The sequence below is a fragment of the Hippoglossus hippoglossus genome, chromosome 12 (genome assembly GCF_009819705.1).
Source record: "Hippoglossus hippoglossus isolate fHipHip1 chromosome 12, fHipHip1.pri, whole genome shotgun sequence".
Classification (NCBI taxonomy): domain Eukaryota; kingdom Metazoa; phylum Chordata; class Actinopteri; order Pleuronectiformes; family Pleuronectidae; genus Hippoglossus; species Hippoglossus hippoglossus.
This window is the reverse complement of record NC_047162.1, coordinates 3,775,741-3,793,876: the sequence shown is the minus strand read 5'-3', so window position 1 is coordinate 3,793,876 and position 18,136 is coordinate 3,775,741. Positions and strand designations below refer to the sequence as shown.

The window sequence follows — 18,136 nt, the reverse complement described above, 5'->3', positions numbered from 1 at the left end:
CCTTTGAAATGGGGCAGCCTAGTCGTGCCACTCGTACGCATTCGGTCTTGAAAAATGCAGCATCTGAAGGATTCAGCACCTGAAATAAGACACAGCTAACACCTCTGGTTCTGCTGCAATGCCTTAGATCTTTTGTTAAAGTGACTGTTGATCATGAATCCATTAATGTTTTAAGAATGCAATGTTAAACATTGGTGTGCTGCTTTGATATGAATCAATAACACATGGAATTCCCTACTTGTAATACTCACTGCTTATACTGATAAATTATCAATTGATGCGTAATTTTGTATCAGAAAGACAATAACTTGGGGAAATAACGATTTGATTGGACGAACTGTGCAAAGAGTTCTCTTCCATCCCTTCCACACAAAGAACATTATGAAGTGAGCTCCTCAGGGCCAGTGAGGACAGGGGGAATAATTACAACAACCACTAACTCTGTCAGTGCACAAATGAACATGTGGATATCATTTTTAAGGCTGAAAATATGACCCTATCTTCCAATGTTAAATATGAGTCCTCCAGGAAACCAGGAATAAACACAAACACCTACAGTGAAAAGCCTGGGATGACTACACACACCTGCCATCGGCCTCTTCCTGTTATCATTCCACACAAGCTATTAAGCATGAAAATCTGTGTTTGTGTCAGTGTGTGTGGTTAGTTCATGTACACTGGCTTATGTTGTGTACACTTTGGGATGTAGCTCCCACATAAAAGGGCTGCTCGGGTGAAAGGTCTCTCTGCCTCTCTCTCTCTCTCATACACACAGATTTTGGTTGGCCGAGTGTGTGCTCTCAAGAGTGTGTGTGCATGACCCACTCAGGCCGTGTTATTAACATCCTGGTCTGCTTGTTGATGGCCCACTCTGCATTTCAGGGAACCAGCAGTGACTCCGCTGTGGCCTGACAGTGACCCTGGTGGATTGAAAATCGGCCGCATGTGTGTTTTTGTGTTTATGTGCGAGTGAAGTTCTGCTCGACTGCTACCCAGAGATCGTAAACCCCCATCCCCTCTACCATTTTCCCAACTTCCCTTCCCCTGACGCCCTCGCAGCTTCTCTCCGTCCCACTGGCATTTGGAATCTTTCCGTGACATCAGAGCAGTGTTGACAGTAAACAAGTCCCCTCTTGGGAAGACTAAACTAAAAGGGAAATTCAGTGGGAATGAGGAGCTACAAGTGTTTCCCTTGACTTGTCCTCTTCCTCCTCCTCCTCCTCCTCCTCCTCCTCCTCCTCAACCTGTTCCTGTAATTTCCTATCCTTCTATCTGTCTTGAAAAACAAGAATGAAGAAATAACTAAAGGCAGTAATGGAGGGCCAAAGTGGATATCTGAATCTCATAGAAAGTTGATCAGTAACTAAATTTGGCATTTGATTGTTCAGTTGGTCTACCATCACTGTCCAGACTGTATCTACAAACAACTACTGGATTGCTTTGAAGTTTTGTAAAGACATTCATGGTACTCAGAGGATACGTTTTTGTGAGTTTGGTGTTTCCTATGAAGTTTAGTCAATCTGAACTTCGTACTGGATACAAGTACGTTTACTAAAGTCGACAACGAGACTGCTCGCACTGAAGGAGGTTTGTCACGGAGTAAAAATGATTCCTTTAATTCAAAGGAAGGAAAATGTGCATTCCACGGAAACGATGTTTACTAGAAGTGGACTTTATAGACCACCTGTCTGACTCACAAACTAAGAATGCCACCCTGACCTTTTACTAGCATAATCAGACTTGGTAGAAATGTCCAGTATGTGGCTTTATCCTGAGGTACGCAGCCTATTCGAAACTGAAGTGGAACGGGACATGACACGACGCCACATCTAAAAACCCTCCACATACAGAGCACACCACAGAAAAGGTTGATCTTACCATCCCAGGCGTCGAACATATCAGTGATGAAGTAGTCCATAAAGGAGATCTGAGATTTGGGCACGCTGCAGGTGTTCCTGTCAAACACTGGCATCACCACTGGCAGCCCTTGTCTCTTCTCCTCATCTGTCTGCAGGGCACACACAGAGAGATCACAAGGGAAGATGAATGCAAACTCAAGATGTATTTGCCACATGGAGGAGTCAGAGACGTTAAATGAGATCAATCCACTCCACCGGACAGATTTGAACTGCATTGTTCTATCAAACTAAGCGGTGTTGGCGGTGTCCACCCACCTGTGCAAAGTACTCCTCTGAGATCCGTCCTGCCCATTCGATGCAGAGCTGGAGCGGCCTGCAGGGGTTGGCCACATCTGCACATTTGATCAACATCCTCTTTATCAGCAGACGGTTCTCCGGAGAGTTCCTGATGTTCGCCTGACCCTCACAGTCACTGTTTATGCTCTGTTGGAAAGACATGAAAGACACAAGTCCTTTCAGTAAAACTTAATTTGACATGTCTGTTATTAATTGTTTAGAGGTGGGTCAGCTTAACATGTGAGAATGTGAACAGTTTCACATGATAAACTAATAATAAATGACAAATCACTGATATATCGGTCTTTGTAGGAGACACTGAATCTCACATTGTGACAAACAAAGCCCCCCCACACTTACACTTGTGCTGGTCTCTTCTATTGCAGCCATTGGCTTGTTGATGCTGTTGACGAACTTGCTGACATGCTCAAAGTGCCTCGTCATCTCTGTGGCCAGCACCATGTCAATGATGGCCTGCCGCAGTGTTCGGAACTGATTCCTGCCACCGGTGAAGAGCACGAAGAGGATAAAGAAGCATTTGGCTCGGTGTTATTAGTCGTACACAGATGGATGCCTGCTGCTGAGCATAGGGGAAATATTAACGCCACTAACTGCGTCTACAGACCTGTCGATGTTCTTAAAGATGTTGCTCTTGCTGTCCCGGACAGTGAGCTGGAAGGCGAGGGCTGCGTGGTGGCTCTCGAGCACGGCGGTGTCGTTGTAGAGGATGGCCAGTTCACTGCCGGCGTTGCACAGGAAGGAGTTGGTCCTGCCCGGGTGGTCCACGTCGTGCACTGTGGCTGCTATCAATGCTGCCACCTCATCCAGCTGGTCCAGACTGCTCTGAATGAGACAGCAGAGACAGAGGGGGGGTGTCAGCTTGTTGGTTACTTTAGAGGACACATTAAATGTTATAGTGGATTATTGTAGACACACTGTTGACTAATGTTTGGGCCTGTTGGGCATGCTTTGGATGGAAGTGCCAGTAAAAGCAAGCTAACACCAGTTGCTCATAATCTATGTAGTGGTTATTAGATATTTGGCATTTTGCGGCTGCTCATTCAAATAAATGGCAGCATCATCTTTCTTAACAATAGCTGTTAGGACACATGGCCTTAATCGACATGAAGTAGACATATTTTTGTATCTCAACATATAGAATAAACCTCGGTATGATACTTTGTTCAGATGTAGGTTCTCAGGTAGCCAGCGAAATTGGGCCGATTATGGCGTCAGTGCACTCAGTTGTTTTCTGACAGTGGTTCAGTTGAGGTGAGTCAGGCTCTGGCCCAGTAATGGTTGCCAGATTTGGTTTGATTTTTGTTGTGCAGACTTGGGGCTATGTCGGCTGAGAACTGGCACATCTGCCTCATTAGACCGAGTGACCATAACGACCCAGAACAGTACAGGTTGAGTGTTGATTGGGGAGTGAGGCGTTAGGGTGAGCTCCCTTTTTCTAGGTGGAATTGTTAATTAATTAGGCCAGTAGGTTGAATTACGAAATCATTAACTATTACTACATTAATTTAAATGCATCCAATATTTCCAATATAGTATAACCTGACACCGTCATACCAACACACAGCAAAATGCACAAAGGTGCATGTGTTCCATCATTTCCAACGTGCGTGTCTTTCCTCTAACCTTGACTCTCTCCTTGCGTAGGAAGTAGGCAGTAGCGTGCAGCACGTCTGCTGCGTGCGTGGAGTTGTGGTAAGAGTTGGAGGAGTGGTAGCTGCCCTCAATGAGCTGCAGCCAGGAGCGAAGCGTGGCCTCGGAGCAGTTCAGGAACTCGCACACTCCGAAGCTCGTGAAGATCTTCAGGCCGAGGTAAGTCAGCGGCCTGCAGGGGTCACACATTGGACGGGGTGAATGAACAGCACGTGTTTAAGCAGCAAATCAGTGTTTTCCCAAATTTTACCCTATACCTCTGTATTCTACTCAGCATATAAAGGATTTACAGTGGGTTATGTGAGAGACTTTTTCTTTACCTGGCACACTGACTTCATGCAGTACCTGCAACCGATTGCTTCCAGTCTTTATGCTACGCTAAGCTAACCAGATGAGGCTGAAGCTTCCTATTTACTGTGCAAACATGAGGGATATCAAACTTCTCATTGAACTCTCACAAGTAACGAAAATAAGTGAATTTTCCCAAATATGTCAAATTATTATTAGGTATTTTATTTTAAAGAATATTTGATATGTACCCAATTTTTGAAGGCGATGAAATTTCAATTTAGAGGATGATTTTCATGTAATCTGCAGATTTTTTACATTGTCAGTCTTTCTTTGAGTTTGTCTCTTTTGTACCTTTTGTGCGTAGCTGCCTCCAGCTCCAGGATGTTGAACTCCCAGCACTCCTCATCATTCAGCATCTCGGCGATGGAGGGAGGCACGTCATTCAGAGTGACTGGTAAGGCCAGCTGGCTCTGGCTCATATCTATCAGATAGACACAAGCGTACACGCACACACGCACACACACACACACACACACACACACACACACACACACACACACACACACACACACACACACACACACACACACACACACACACACACACACACATTATTCAAGGTGATTTGACCATAAAAGGGGGCAAACCAAGAGGCAGCTTTGTCTGAGATTTGATGGATAAATACTACAGTGAGTGTACAAATCTTGGCTCTCTCTCTAATATCTGTACACATGTGCAAACATACTGCTTAAGTGTCTCACTCTGTAAATCTGATCCTTTGAGACCGTGGCAGAAAGACGGTGTGTGATTAGATTGTTTAAAAAAAGACACGAGAGCGGTCAGAGCTGCGGCTCTGAGGAAAGAAAACCGTCCTTAACTTGATGAAAAAGAAGACAGTTTCTTGGAAAACAGACTCTTTAGTTAGATCTTCCCTCTGTTAAGTGCTCTTGTGACTTTAATCATCATAATGGGTTTACATAATATACTCAGATGGAAGAATTCATCAGAACATTGTGCAGCTTTCAGCATGACAATAGCCACCTAAAGCTTGATATTTATTCATGAGATTCACTCCAGGCAGCAGACCTCAAGTTCCATGATCCCTGTGAGGATGAGGGCCACAGGCTAAAATGTCTGCACTGTTCTTAGCTCTAACGTGAACTGAGCCTGTGAAGAAATGTGAGTCAAGAGTGCTGCTGAAGTTTAGCCGGTTCAAAAAGGACAATAAATAGTTTTTACGTTATTCTCCTCAGTACTATGAGGGTTCGAATGACATCATCCTCACTTTCCTGTTAGTTTCATTGCACCTGTTTGCAGCTGGACCACTTTCCCCTTTTATTAGTACATGGTGCTTATATGGTTTGTTAGGTAACATCAGTCAGGCCCCAGTAAATCTCTGACGAGCTTCGACCAGACTATAGCTATAAACAGCCAAAATAAGTGAAAACGCCTGTTGTAGTGTGCAAGGCCAAGGCTACATCCACATTATGATGCTTTCCTTTGACAAAGCATCCACCCTGCTACGGCTCCCACACTACTCTGGAGCTTTAGAGACGCTAAAATGGAAGAAGATTGGAAACGCTGCTGGCCCCGTTTTAAAACTGAGAGGGAGCCAAAACGCTTCATCAAGATCATTTTAGTTTGAAACAGTGTTTGTAGTAGTATGGATGTAGGCCTTCAATCATAATTAAAGTCTTTGGTTCTTGAAAACTCACTTTTGCTGAAACATATTCATTTCCGGAAAGTCTTCGCAGCCCGTCCTGCAGACACAAAAACAGTTCAATGAATTACACATATTAGCTCCACTCAAAACATTCCAGCAAAAGACAGATATTTAGGAATGGAAGAATAAAGATGTTTTTAGTTTTTTTCGTATATGTGTGTTAAATATCTTTGACTAAAACCAACAACGTTAGTCCCTCTCTAATTTTAATTTCTCACTCCCTGGTCTGTCTTTGGATCTCAGCCCCAAAGCTCTTCTCCACTTAGAAAACTCACATGTGCAAGTGTATTTTTTTATGGCTCAGTAACATCATGAACCAGCTGGGCAGCGTGGTTTCTAACAAACATGAATCAAACTGGCATAAATGGTGTATTTGTTTAAGATTATTTTCACCCAGTGAAAACAGTGATAACAATTATTTGTGAACAACAAATGGAGCTTTGTGGCAGAGAGGAATAAGACACATGCTTTGGATAAACAGATAATAAATTATACGTTTATAATAATATAAATGTAATGAATAAAATATATCACCAGACTTATCTTTGAAATAGACTAAAAACTATATAATAAAAAAAAAAACGTTGCTGGATGTTGCTGAACTCGACTGACAGATCTGAAAAACATCTGCATGCAGAGACTCACCTCATAAATTCAAAATAAAACGCGAAATAAACAAAGACTCAGTTGGCACCCCAAAAATACAGATTGGATTTGATTGAGGCCAGAACCTTCTTTGTTCATAAATAATACACATTCAATGTCACATGCATGAGGTAAGAAGGTTTTTACAATGTGATTTTAAAAAACGTCTGGTTCTAACCTATTTAGTGTTTCAAAGTAAAACTGAAAGAGCACACAGGAAGTATCAACACCGCCTCTTACACTCATGAGCCCCCCAACCAGGTCGTTGGTGTGGGGGTCATCCTCTTTGGAGGCGAGCTGAGGGGAGTAGAGCTCGGTGGTCCTCAGGATCTCCAACACGCGATCCAGAGCCTCGGCTACTGTCACCGGACTGTTCTCCTGCGCTGCATTGATGATGTTTATTACCTGGGGAGGGGGGGGAAATAAACATGCTGTTTAAAAACATACACTGCATACAAACAAATTCACAAAGAGCCCTCTGCAAGACACGCCGTAACAGAGCGCTCCTTTCTTTGTGCATGTGTCGTGGTGATGTGCATGTGATGCCTAAGACTGGGGCAAAACAGCTAAATAAAGCCGCGTCTCAAACACACAAGAACATCACAGGACCTGCAGCAGGAGGCAGAACGAGACAGTGTGACCTACTGTACACTGTATATCATAAAATGATGACCCAGCCTACAGCTTGACTCGGGTTTATTGCCGCTCACAGCGTCTGCTCCCGAAGCTCTGCACATCATGAGGCAGGGTCACGGAACATTCGGAGAACACCGATCATAGAAACACGCTCACCCCCACATGCACTAACAAATCCCCCCCCCATCATGTGTGGAGAGTTGGTGTGGAGCAGTGAATCCAAAAGGCATGATGCTCTTTCACAGCAATGGTTCATATTGTGTAATCAGTCCTAAGAAATGTATCTTCTCAGGACTCTACAATGTTTTCGGAAACTAACCTCTCAACCCAGGAAGAAAGGCCAGGGTTGTGTGGGGGTCATGTTTTTGCTTATCTGTTTACTACAGTGTCCTATTAGCAGGAATTCTGAAAATATTCCAAAGAAAGAAAAGATTTCCACGAAGTCTGGTCACTCTGTGGGAAGTTTAAATATAAGTTGAGGAAAAAGAGGCTGTGACACATCTCACTAACAGGAAATCACATTAGTTGTGTACAAGCCTTTTATGAGCCAAATGTTATGTCCTATTAGCAGTTGTAAGAGGTGAACCCTCCATTATTGTCTCAGTCCAACAACATTAAGGCAGTGAGGACAGCTCTAATGGACACTGAATGGCTTTGCGGTGTTGGGATAATCCACTAAAATGCTTCAAAGTGCCAGGAATTGAGCAAACAGATCTCATGTTTGAATGGAGGCGCTGCAATGAAGTCCTGAGCACTTTCCTGCAAATCAAGCTGGTAACGTGCCACAAAATAACTCAATTCTTGGGGAAAATCCAACGCATGAAACCTGCTGATCGCTGGTGGAGGAATGATCTCTGTGGGATTTTTAAAGTGCTGAAGGCATGAACCTGCGTTAAAATGATTCCTTAAGAAAGTGTTCATTGGACGAATAAGACCCCTGCAGACAGGTTTACTGCAAAATCTGAACTGAGCCATAACTAGCGCAAATATGTGTAAGTCCATAGAGTGCATTGATCAGAATGATGTAAAATCCACACTAAATGTAATTATCTTTAGAAAATTGTTCCATCAATATTGTTTTCAGATATTTTCAATTGATAAATCCAGTGTTATAAAGCTAATAATAGGTAAACAAAAGCCAATTTAAACAAACAGAAGTGGTGATTGACAACTCAAGTCACTGCGATGGTGCAAGTTTTTTCAATACTGAGGTAGAAAATACTTTTCTTACCTAAAAAAATTTAAAAGCATTGAACCAGAGATGAAAATTAAAAACAAGGCCAAATTTAGCTAATTCCTCATGTCTAAAAATAAGCTATGGTCTTTTTAATTACACATAAATAGAGAGAAAAAATGGATTGTAATTTAACGTTAAATGTAAATTAAACATGTTTGCTGGAGGCTCAAAATAAAAGAAATCATACGTATGTAAATAATTAGAAAAATAATGAATTACTCAAATGATAATAAAGCTCTAATGTGATAAGTTGAAAAAGACCAAAACCTGAAAAGTGTTAAAACAAATGTTCCATTATTTTATTCTGTGTGGGACCATTAGGTGTAAAATGATTCAACGCTGAGAGCAGCATACCTTGGTGATGGGAGCCTCGATGGTCATAGAGTGAATCCTGGCGACGGAGGAATATCTTCGATTCTGTAAACTGGGAGCTGTAATTCAGAAAATAATGATTTTTAAAATAATGATAATCATAGTATGCTTCACTGATTATTAGCCAATTCAAACTTAAAAAGGGTCTGCAGTAGTTAGCCTTAATCAAAAGGCTCGTGAATAAAAGGGACGATTAAATGGAAAAGTATAAAGAGAAAGGAAACGTAAATATGAAATGTGTAAATATAAGTTAGGAGGAGAAGAGTTCTGTTTTGATTAGAGAAGCAGCACTCGGCTGAAAATAGGAGCAGCTGCGTCAAAGTGAGTTGAGGGGGGAGGTTCTTGATGTCGTCCGCTCCCAACATCTCTTTTAGGATCTCTTTAGCTCAAGTACCTCCCATTACACAGTCTGACTCATTCTCCAGTTCGCCGTCTCCTATTCCATTCTTCATCTCTTTCTTTGCCACACTCTTCCTTTGTGTTCCGGCCTTTGTAGTCCGACTTCCCACTGCGTACTTAATTCATCCCCCTTGTCATCTTCCCGCTCTCGTTCTCTACCTCTCCTGCTCGTCCTCCCTTATCAAACTGGATTCATTCAGACACATGCTGCACTTTGAAAGGCCTCACCGTCACTGCCGCGGGAGCTGAGCGACCTGGCATCAATTGAATCTTTCCTTCGGTCCCGGTGACGTAGAGAATGGCACTCTGTAGAGAGGTTGAGGGAAGTAATGGATATTACATGTACACTGCATGATTAGACTCATGTAGGTGACTCTCGGTTCGCTGGTTCATTTTGAAGATATCCAATCTTGCTGATACTGTATAACACGTCTAAATATTGCTCTGGTTTTTTCCCCCCTGAGAAATATATAAAAGGTATATAAATAAAATAAATAGGTAATTCTGAAAAACATCATTTATAAAATGATTCATTCATTCAAAGGCATTTCCTCGAAGAAAAGTCTCTCTAACTTTCTTCTTAATCCTTGATTTAAAAAAAAAGAAAAAGGAAAAACTTTTAACCAGTTTCCCGAGTGAAAAATGTAAAAGCAACGAACTCATATAAATCCTGTATATAAAATAACCATGAATAATAAATATAGATAATTATACATGTACTTTGCGGCTACCATGTTTGTTTGGATTGGAAAAGATTTGCAAATTGAAAAAAAAGTGCAGCAGATGTGATTTTGTTACTTCCAGGTGGTTAGAAGAGTCGGACAATGAGAAACATTAACTCAAATATCTCAGGTTATTTATCTTTAAGGAGAAACAGACGGTCATACAAATAAAAAATTATAAAAAAGATGACATCAATAAAAATATATTTAGTTACATAATTTATATTAAGCGTTAACCTATCAAAACCAAAACCCTTTTATTTTTCCGTTCCCATCCCTCAGTTGGTTAAATAAATACAAAATCTTGTGTACTCTCTATTTTCAGCACCTTTAGACTCAGATTGCTTTATGGTGGCAATATGAAAAAAGTACTTACAATAAATTTAGTTTTTTTTAAAAAAGATTTATATTTACTCTCCATTATAAATATTAACTAACAATATAATGAATTGATACATACCGTTACATAATTAAAAATGTATATAATAACCCTTTACTACATTTCGTCAGTCTGGGGAATCCAAACATTAGCCCTGAAACTCACATGCAGAGTCACAGAACTTATCTAAACCATGCTGCTTTACAATTGTCTTTATAGACAGTGTTAAACACCTCTACATAAAAATGAAGAGACTCTGGTAACATTAAAAACATGAACAATTTAGTAGCACTTAAAATGGCACTTACTTATAGCACTTTGTAGTTTTGCTTTTTTGAAGAAATTGAACTTTCTCTATTCTTGTTGTTCTGGGTTTGTACCCTCATGGTTGAATGCACTTATTGTAAGTCGCTTTGGATAAAAGCGTCAGCTAAATGAAATGTAATGTAATGAAGTGGTAAGTTACCTGACTGAGAATGTTCCCCACTGCATCTCTCCTCCTTGTTGAACTTGTGGATCTGTCGGACAGAGAGCAGCAGCAGATTAAAGTCAAAGCGTGGACTGGGACCAGAAGTCGCTGCCACTTCACCTTCTCTGAGATCTGATTTCCTGCTCCTTGGAAGCAGCTCGCTGGCAGGATTATAATTCCGCTGATTAAAGACCTGACGTGAGTCAGCGATTTGATGCACTTTATGTTTTGATCTTTTCATGGAATCTACACGTACAGCTCAGTCTATCGATGTGTTCAGAACAGATATTTTCTATTACACTGAATACTGTATTTGCATGGAGCATCACTCTGTGCACAACTTGAAAGCAGTGAGAAGTTTGATTTCAAGGATTCTGTAAAACTACGACCCGTGAAGCTGGTGAAAAATACATACAGCACTCAAAGCCAAAGACTAGGATATAGATTTTATAAATCTGTGTTTCTGTCTAAGTTATTATTCCATAAAAATGTATAATTTCTTTGTAAACAGCATGTCAAATCTGCATTACATGACTACAACATGTAACAAGTCAAACCACGGTAACTTACACACTTGCCTTTAAGTTAAGTAATTTGACCCAGTCATGATGAAAAGGGAGGAGAAAAAGGCTAGTCGTAGGCAAACCACCATCTCAGCTGTTGACTATGGAATTTATGAAACTTAGTGTTGTTAAGTTAACTTTATCAGATACACTAATTCAATTGTAAATAATTTTTTGAAACCGATTTGAATGTCTTTTTACTTTAAATATATCAACATAAAGTTTATTTTCTCAAGAAAAATATACTATAAATGGACAAGAAAGTTGAAAGAACAGCCTTTGTGTATCTACTGAATGATCTCTTTACATTCACTGAAGATTAGCCAAAGGCAGGATGCAGTGTCTTTATCTTATGCGTATCATTGTGGTCTGTACCAGCGTAAATATTCTTTGGGAGTTTTCTTTCTCTCTTTATTTAAGAGTGGGGTCTGTTAGTTACAGAGCAGGACTTATTGATTTCACGTTCCCATTTCGTGATGCTCTCACTCGAAACCCTGAGCTCACACCAGACTTGTGCTTGGAGTTCCTGCTCTCCAGCTTCAGCTCCTCTCCTTCTCCTTCTCTGTGAAAACGTCTGCTCTCAGATTTCTTATTCTGCGCTCGGATTCTTTTGCTCAACAAATCCATCAAAACTCCCCAGCCAATAGAATACCATGTGTGGTGTTTGACAGGTAAAATTATCCCTGTCTCCTGTCCAGTTGACTGCTGGTCGACATGGAATGGCAAAATAAAGGTTCAACTGTTTTTTACATTATGGGAACACTGTTGCTAACATCTTAAAAGAAAAAAGTAGAGCTCTAAAGATTCACATCTTAAGATTCACAAGAGTGTAATAATAAAGGAAGCTGACATTTCAAAAGTGTTGTTTCTATGAACCCCTCAGCACATTCCCTCTTGTTCATAATAATATATTTCCATGCAGGTGACAACATGTACAGAACATCCTGTTAGTCACACTCAGGATGTGTTGATATGGACAGTGTCTCAAATCCGGTTACAGAAGATTTCCCCTCACCCTGCAGTGACTCACTGCACCTTAACGTATTCCTGACAGTGCTTCATGCACATTTATGAGATGATCAACGCTTACATAAATATGAACTGTATTAATTCATTCTTATGAAAAAGAAAAAAATATAATTTTGATGTGGGGAAAGTGGTTCCTGAAATGTCCACGTATCAAATATCATGTTCAGGATCCATGTGACACTGTTGCTTATTTTCTCTTTTTCCTTTCTATCTAAGTTGCTTGCGCTCAGGTCTCCAGTGCGTCCCATACGGAGTAAATAGGATTAAGACAGTATAAACACTTCTAATGACATACAAGGTTGCCAGATTTAGCTGGCTGCATTTTAATGGACTTCTTGGGCTGCGAAGCACAAACAGACATGTCGAAAAAAATGTCAAATACATATTTTGAATGAACTTCACTGAAGCTGGGGAATAGTTGAGATTATGATGAGCTTTAATCGAGAGGGAAAGACAAACAAAATTGACCCTAAAGCTGCTGTAAGTCTGGATTGCTTAGACAAATACTAGTAACTAAACAACACAATGAAATGGAAACCGTGGTGTACAGCCAAACGTCTGGGTGGGAAAAGATGAGGAATAATGTGAGATTGTTAGTGCTCAGAGGAGAATGTCCCAAGCCTCAGATCAGTAGTATCCTGAGAGGACCTCAGTGGCCCTGGCTAAAGGTGCCTGTTGTGGTACATGCTTCTCAACATGATTTATTTTGAAATTATATTGAATATTGAACTTTTCTTCCTTCTTTGCTTCACTTCCCGTCCATGATGTGTTGCAGAAAAAGAAAAAAAGACACCCTGATAATACCACTCAGTTTGACAGCGCACAATTCAGGTTGTGGGGAACGACTTCCCTGATTTCGAGAATGGGATCAGTGGCTGCCATGTCTGAGGTTTTCCGATCCCAACAAGCGGGAATGAATGCTATTTGGCTTTGGCAGGCAGATGCCAACGGCTGACTCACCTTATGTGCACATGATGAAAGAGAGCAATAAGCTAAAGCTATAGTCACCGTGCAGCTTTGCCTGAGGTATAAATAGCCCTGGCGCCTGGCTGCTGGCCCTCCCAGGCCTTAGCCGGGGGATCCTGGTGCTTAGCCATAGCTTAGCATAGTATGACGTTATTGGCCTGGGAGCCAGCTGAGAGCAGCGACTCACCTGCTTCAGAGTAAGTGTGCACACTCCTCAGCAGAGCTGGCAGCCTGCGAGGCTACATGCCCCCATGAAGTATTTAAGTCTGACACTTGAGACAACAGCTCATTTGAAGTATTAATGTTAAACTTGGAGCCAGCAGAGTTTTCAATCAATGCTCAAGTCCAGTTTGGCCTCAGTCATTCATTTCTCCACCAGGCTTGATTGGGCCAAGTTGTACTGTAGCATTCAAACCGCTGACGGACTGACATTTACTTCAGGTACACGACAGCGAAACCAACTTATATTGAGCCTCAGAAGTGCTCATTTGTTAATTAAATTGTGTAGATGCATTTTCCTTCACCAAACAGCTGCTAGTAAGGCCTGTAAGCTAAAGGTTTATCATCTGAGCCTGCAAATCTGCAGTTTGGACAGATTTCAGAGTCTGTGATTTCAGGTTTCAAAGTGCTGCTAATGTGCAGGTGCTGTTTATTATGGGCTGGAACAGGGCAGGCAAGGAAAAAGTATTCCAAGTTAGAATTTTTGCCTCAGGTACCTGGATAATCTGATCAGCTACGGAGATGTTTACTGCTTTGTTTTACAGCTCTTGTTTGACTTCTGGTGAGAACTCCTATTGATCTCAGGGAGAGTGTAGCTAAACAGTTAGTGATGCATGAAATCATGAGGCCCAGCAACAGAAAGAAAACAAAAAAATAATAATTGAAAAGAAAATGTGTGTATCACTTGACTCACCTGATTGTTGTTGTCTACGTGAGGTCTTTTTAAGGCTACGAAATGTCGGATTTTCCTGTAGAGAGCGAGAGAGGAATGTGTCAATGATTATATCTGAAGGAAATCAACAGGATGTGATCACTTTGGGTTGTTTCATGTCATCTTACCCTCCTTGGCCAATGACGGGTGTTATCTTCACATGCTGTTGTATACTGTCGCCTGATTTCTTTCTGGCATAGTAAATACCTTGCCATTCCTTCAGAGACAACAGAAAGAGTCAGGCCATGTAACAGAGAGCTCATATTTCACAGATGGATGGATGGATGGACAGATAGATTGGGTGGATGGATGGATGGATGGATGGATGGATGGATGGATGGATGGATGGATGGATGGATGGATGGATGGATGGATGGATGGACAGACAAATGTATGGATGGGTGGATAGATACATGGGTGGATAGGTGGATGGATGGTTGGGTGGACGGACAGACGGATGAATGGATGGGTGGATGGATGGATGGATGGATAGATACATGGATGAATGGATGGGTGGATGGATGGATAGATAGATGGGTGGATGGATGGATGGATGGGTGGATACATGGGTGGATGGATGGATGGATGGGTGGATACATGGGTGGATGGATGGATGGGTGGACGGATGGATGGGTGGACGGACAGACGGATGAATGGATGGATGGACGGACAGACAGACAGACAGATGGATGGATGGATGGATGTGTGACCGACCTTTCCTTTTTTGATGCAGGTGTTGATGGTTTCCAGCAGGTCGGCTCTGTTCTTGTCGCTCTTGGGGAGTTCAGTCAGTTCTTTCCCGATCAGCTCCCCCTTTTGGTAGCCCATCATCCGCTCAAACGCTGGGTTCACATACTGGGACAAAACAAGGAAGGTGTTAAAGGTCACAAAAATGGAACCCTTATATTTATTATTATTTTTATAGTTATTATTTGCATCAGTGTAACTTTATTCGTTGTTTGTTAGTAAGCAGGATTACACAAAAACTACTGGACGGATTTCCATTAACTTGACGGAAGGGGACGGTATGGGTCAGGGATTTCTTTTTAATATTTTCAACATTACAAGATAGGTTGTTTTTCAAATTTTTGTTGATTTTGTACAACATAATTCATGGATCTTGATGAAAATTAGGGGGACTGATAAGTATGAGTGTGGGCCACTTGTTGCAGCTCCACATAAGAATCTGGATCTAGTGAATTTAAATGGGAAATGTTGGGCCTCGGTGGAGGTCTGTGCTCTACTGACATTCTAGTCTATGTGTCTTTACTTGTTGTCATGTGTCATCTTTAGGAAACTCTTGAGCAATGTAGTTTCTTTAAATTCCTCAATGTCCTGTTGTTGTAAAGACGTGCATCACATCCACAGCTAAAAATAGTCCCCAACAAATACAATAGTCACTCCAGATTGAGTTAAAAATAACTAGAGCTGCTTTGGGAAATCATTTATCCTTCTTTGATATTTACGTCTTTAGGAGGAACCAATGGGCCTTAATTTGTTAAGAATATGAAAAAAAAACATAGAAGCCTCATGCTTACGGACAGATTTAATGTTTTCCTCCCTGTGTGTGCAGGTGTTGTGTCTACCTGTATGATGTGGTCCTCATTGGTGATCTCCACAGCCTCTTGACAATGCTCCAAAGCAGTGAAGACCGAGTTACAAGCCCTGTGGACGAATAAAACCGCAGCAACTCAGGACACAGGATCAGGAACTTAACTGCGAACACGACCTTTTCATATACATGTATGTGTGCGGTGGAGGTGTTTTTCCTCTGCTGTACCTGAGTTTGAACTGGCAGCGCACCTCTCCATGCTCCATCTGTATGAGCTCATTGTAGCAGGCTGACACACTGCTGTTCTCCACAAACCTCTGGAGGCCAAACCAGGTTAAACGGAGTTTGAAGGAGAGGGAGAGAGACAAGTGGAAAATTGAATGAGTCAGGATTCACTCGGTGGCGACTTGTTTTGCAGCCTCCTACGTCATTTTCACACCATCAAAGACAGCTGACAATAAGTGCTTCAATACTGGCAACATGCTGCTATTTGAGTAGCCTGAGATCACTTAGGCGCCCGTTGAAAAATCTATTAGAAACAAGAGCAACACACTGAGGCCTACGTTTGTCTCTTATAAACACACAGTCACAAGCCAAGGCAAGTTGTCGGACGTACTCTGCTAAATCCAGCGCAGAGGAGAGGAAGAACAGATGGCTCCTCCTGGTCAGGCGGTCTATACAATGACAGGAAAGTATGATTACCATCTGCAACCACAGAAACATGCTTGTATTGGTCCACACCAACCGTAAATGGGAGCCTGAAGAATTCAAACTCACTTTTGTGGCACGACGGCGAGAATAACTGTGTTTTCTGAGGGCTTTGTGGCACGAATCAACCTGGAGAGAAATCAGACGAGGATTAAAAGTCTGGAGTGACGACAGGAGTTTGTTTCATCCACACTTTGAGCTCATGAGAAGTGGCTCGCGCTCAGGTGCAGGGTAAACACTGTGGCCGAGCTTCGGGGGTGATGTCATTGCCACAAAAGATGGGCGGAACATTTCTGTGCTGAACACAGAAACACCAACACACAGCATCTGCCTCAGAGGTTCCACCACAAAGCCCCACCACTGGAACAGGGCGACAGTGATGGAGGATGAAAAGGAGGAAGAGAGGGAACGGATGATGGCAGAGATCCTCATGGGGGGGGGGGAATAAGGGTGGGAGAGAAAGGAAAGGAGTGAAGGAGCAACGGACAAACAGGGAGGAGCAGGCTAACGGTGGTAATCAGGAGACAGCGGAGACGAATGGGTCTGCTCCTTCATTTGGAGGAATAATGAAGCACTTACTATAAATCACACAAAATACACGGTGGTGGCTTTTAGTGTAACCAGTGCAGTTTCTAACAATAACTACAGCCCAGACATCTGCAGAAATCATGTCCACAGCAAAAGTCTTGGCTAAAAATAATGAGCAATATGATTATTTCACCATCTTAATACCAAGGTGAGGGAGTTTAGACAGAAAGAAAGTCTTTACGTTGCATTTCCATTTAATCTCCACGAGGAGATCCATCCGACAGACACCTCCTCCTCTTTTAAATACATATCTTTAAAGGGGTGCTTTCTCCTAGCTCTGATTTTTTTGTCAATATAAATCATTTTATAATGTTTTATTCGATTAATGTTTTATTCATCTGCAACATTTTTATTTTTGTATTTGTGCTCTGTTGCTGTGTGATCTTCAAATTCCTTTTGATTGTTTCCTTTTTAACTGTTCCCTGTTGTTTGTGTTAATTTTTGCATTTTTAACTTGTAAAGCACCTTGTAGCTGTGTTTTGAAATGAATTATTATTATCATTACATATATCTTTGTAATGACACATACAGGCATAGGATTCACACAGACATAGGACAGAAACACTTTGGACCATAGAAATGCCGGTTCAAAAGAAATCTGACATGTTAAACATATGGTACTATAAATACTTCCTAAATAAATCTCATACTGCAGGAAAAGAGGAGGGTCTCTTGCTGTGGAAAAAAATGAAGGGATAAGAAAGAAAATTCATATTTTTAAAGCTTCTACAACTGAACTTTGCCACGATCCCGCTTTCACATCATAAAAACTCACAGTCTGCAGTTGAAGCTCACTCAAATGCCTCTGTGTTTCAACACAGAGGCATTTGAGTGTGTCATGCAGTTTTATCCACTGCTGCTTCGCTTAAGTGCGAAACACAGAATTTAGCAACAACTAGACCTCAGCCATCAGTCTGTTTTAAGAGTGTGCAGCTCCATACACTGCATATACCTGTGGTCCTGCAAGTGAACACTAGATGGCGGAAACAAGCCCTCCAACCTCTTTGACACATGAATGTCCTTGTAAACTGATTTCAGGTTTTAAAAAAAAAACAACACA

General features: G+C 41.6%; 1 protein-coding gene and 1 long non-coding RNA gene across 2 annotated transcripts in view; one reads left to right on the top strand and one right to left on the bottom strand.

The window, feature by feature from the left end:
• pde8b (phosphodiesterase 8B) overlaps window positions 1-18,136 on the bottom strand; it is a 41,332-nt gene that overhangs the window by 3,510 nt on the left and 19,686 nt on the right. Inside the window, exons 4-21 of the mRNA XM_034602382.1 lie at window positions 16,558-16,617; window positions 16,397-16,454; window positions 16,009-16,097; window positions 15,815-15,893; window positions 14,943-15,083; window positions 14,357-14,445; window positions 14,211-14,265; window positions 10,737-10,788; window positions 9,398-9,475; window positions 8,753-8,829; window positions 6,766-6,930; window positions 5,869-5,917; window positions 4,509-4,638; window positions 3,840-4,038; window positions 2,821-3,038; window positions 2,556-2,694; window positions 2,175-2,342; window positions 1,879-2,008 (exon numbers count right to left, since the gene is read on the bottom strand). Coding sequence (XP_034458273.1) covers window positions 1,879-2,008; window positions 2,175-2,342; window positions 2,556-2,694; window positions 2,821-3,038; window positions 3,840-4,038; window positions 4,509-4,638; window positions 5,869-5,917; window positions 6,766-6,930; window positions 8,753-8,829; window positions 9,398-9,475; window positions 10,737-10,788; window positions 14,211-14,265; window positions 14,357-14,445; window positions 14,943-15,083; window positions 15,815-15,893; window positions 16,009-16,097; window positions 16,397-16,454; window positions 16,558-16,617 — 1,976 coding nt within the window. The remainder of the gene's footprint in view (window positions 1-1,878; window positions 2,009-2,174; window positions 2,343-2,555; window positions 2,695-2,820; window positions 3,039-3,839; window positions 4,039-4,508; window positions 4,639-5,868; window positions 5,918-6,765; window positions 6,931-8,752; window positions 8,830-9,397; window positions 9,476-10,736; window positions 10,789-14,210; window positions 14,266-14,356; window positions 14,446-14,942; window positions 15,084-15,814; window positions 15,894-16,008; window positions 16,098-16,396; window positions 16,455-16,557; window positions 16,618-18,136) is intronic.
• LOC117771703 lies at window positions 3,904-10,904 on the top strand. Its single transcript, XR_004615632.1, has 3 exons — window positions 3,904-4,029; window positions 4,522-4,611; window positions 10,800-10,904. It is a non-coding gene; the product is annotated as an uncharacterized LOC117771703 (long non-coding RNA).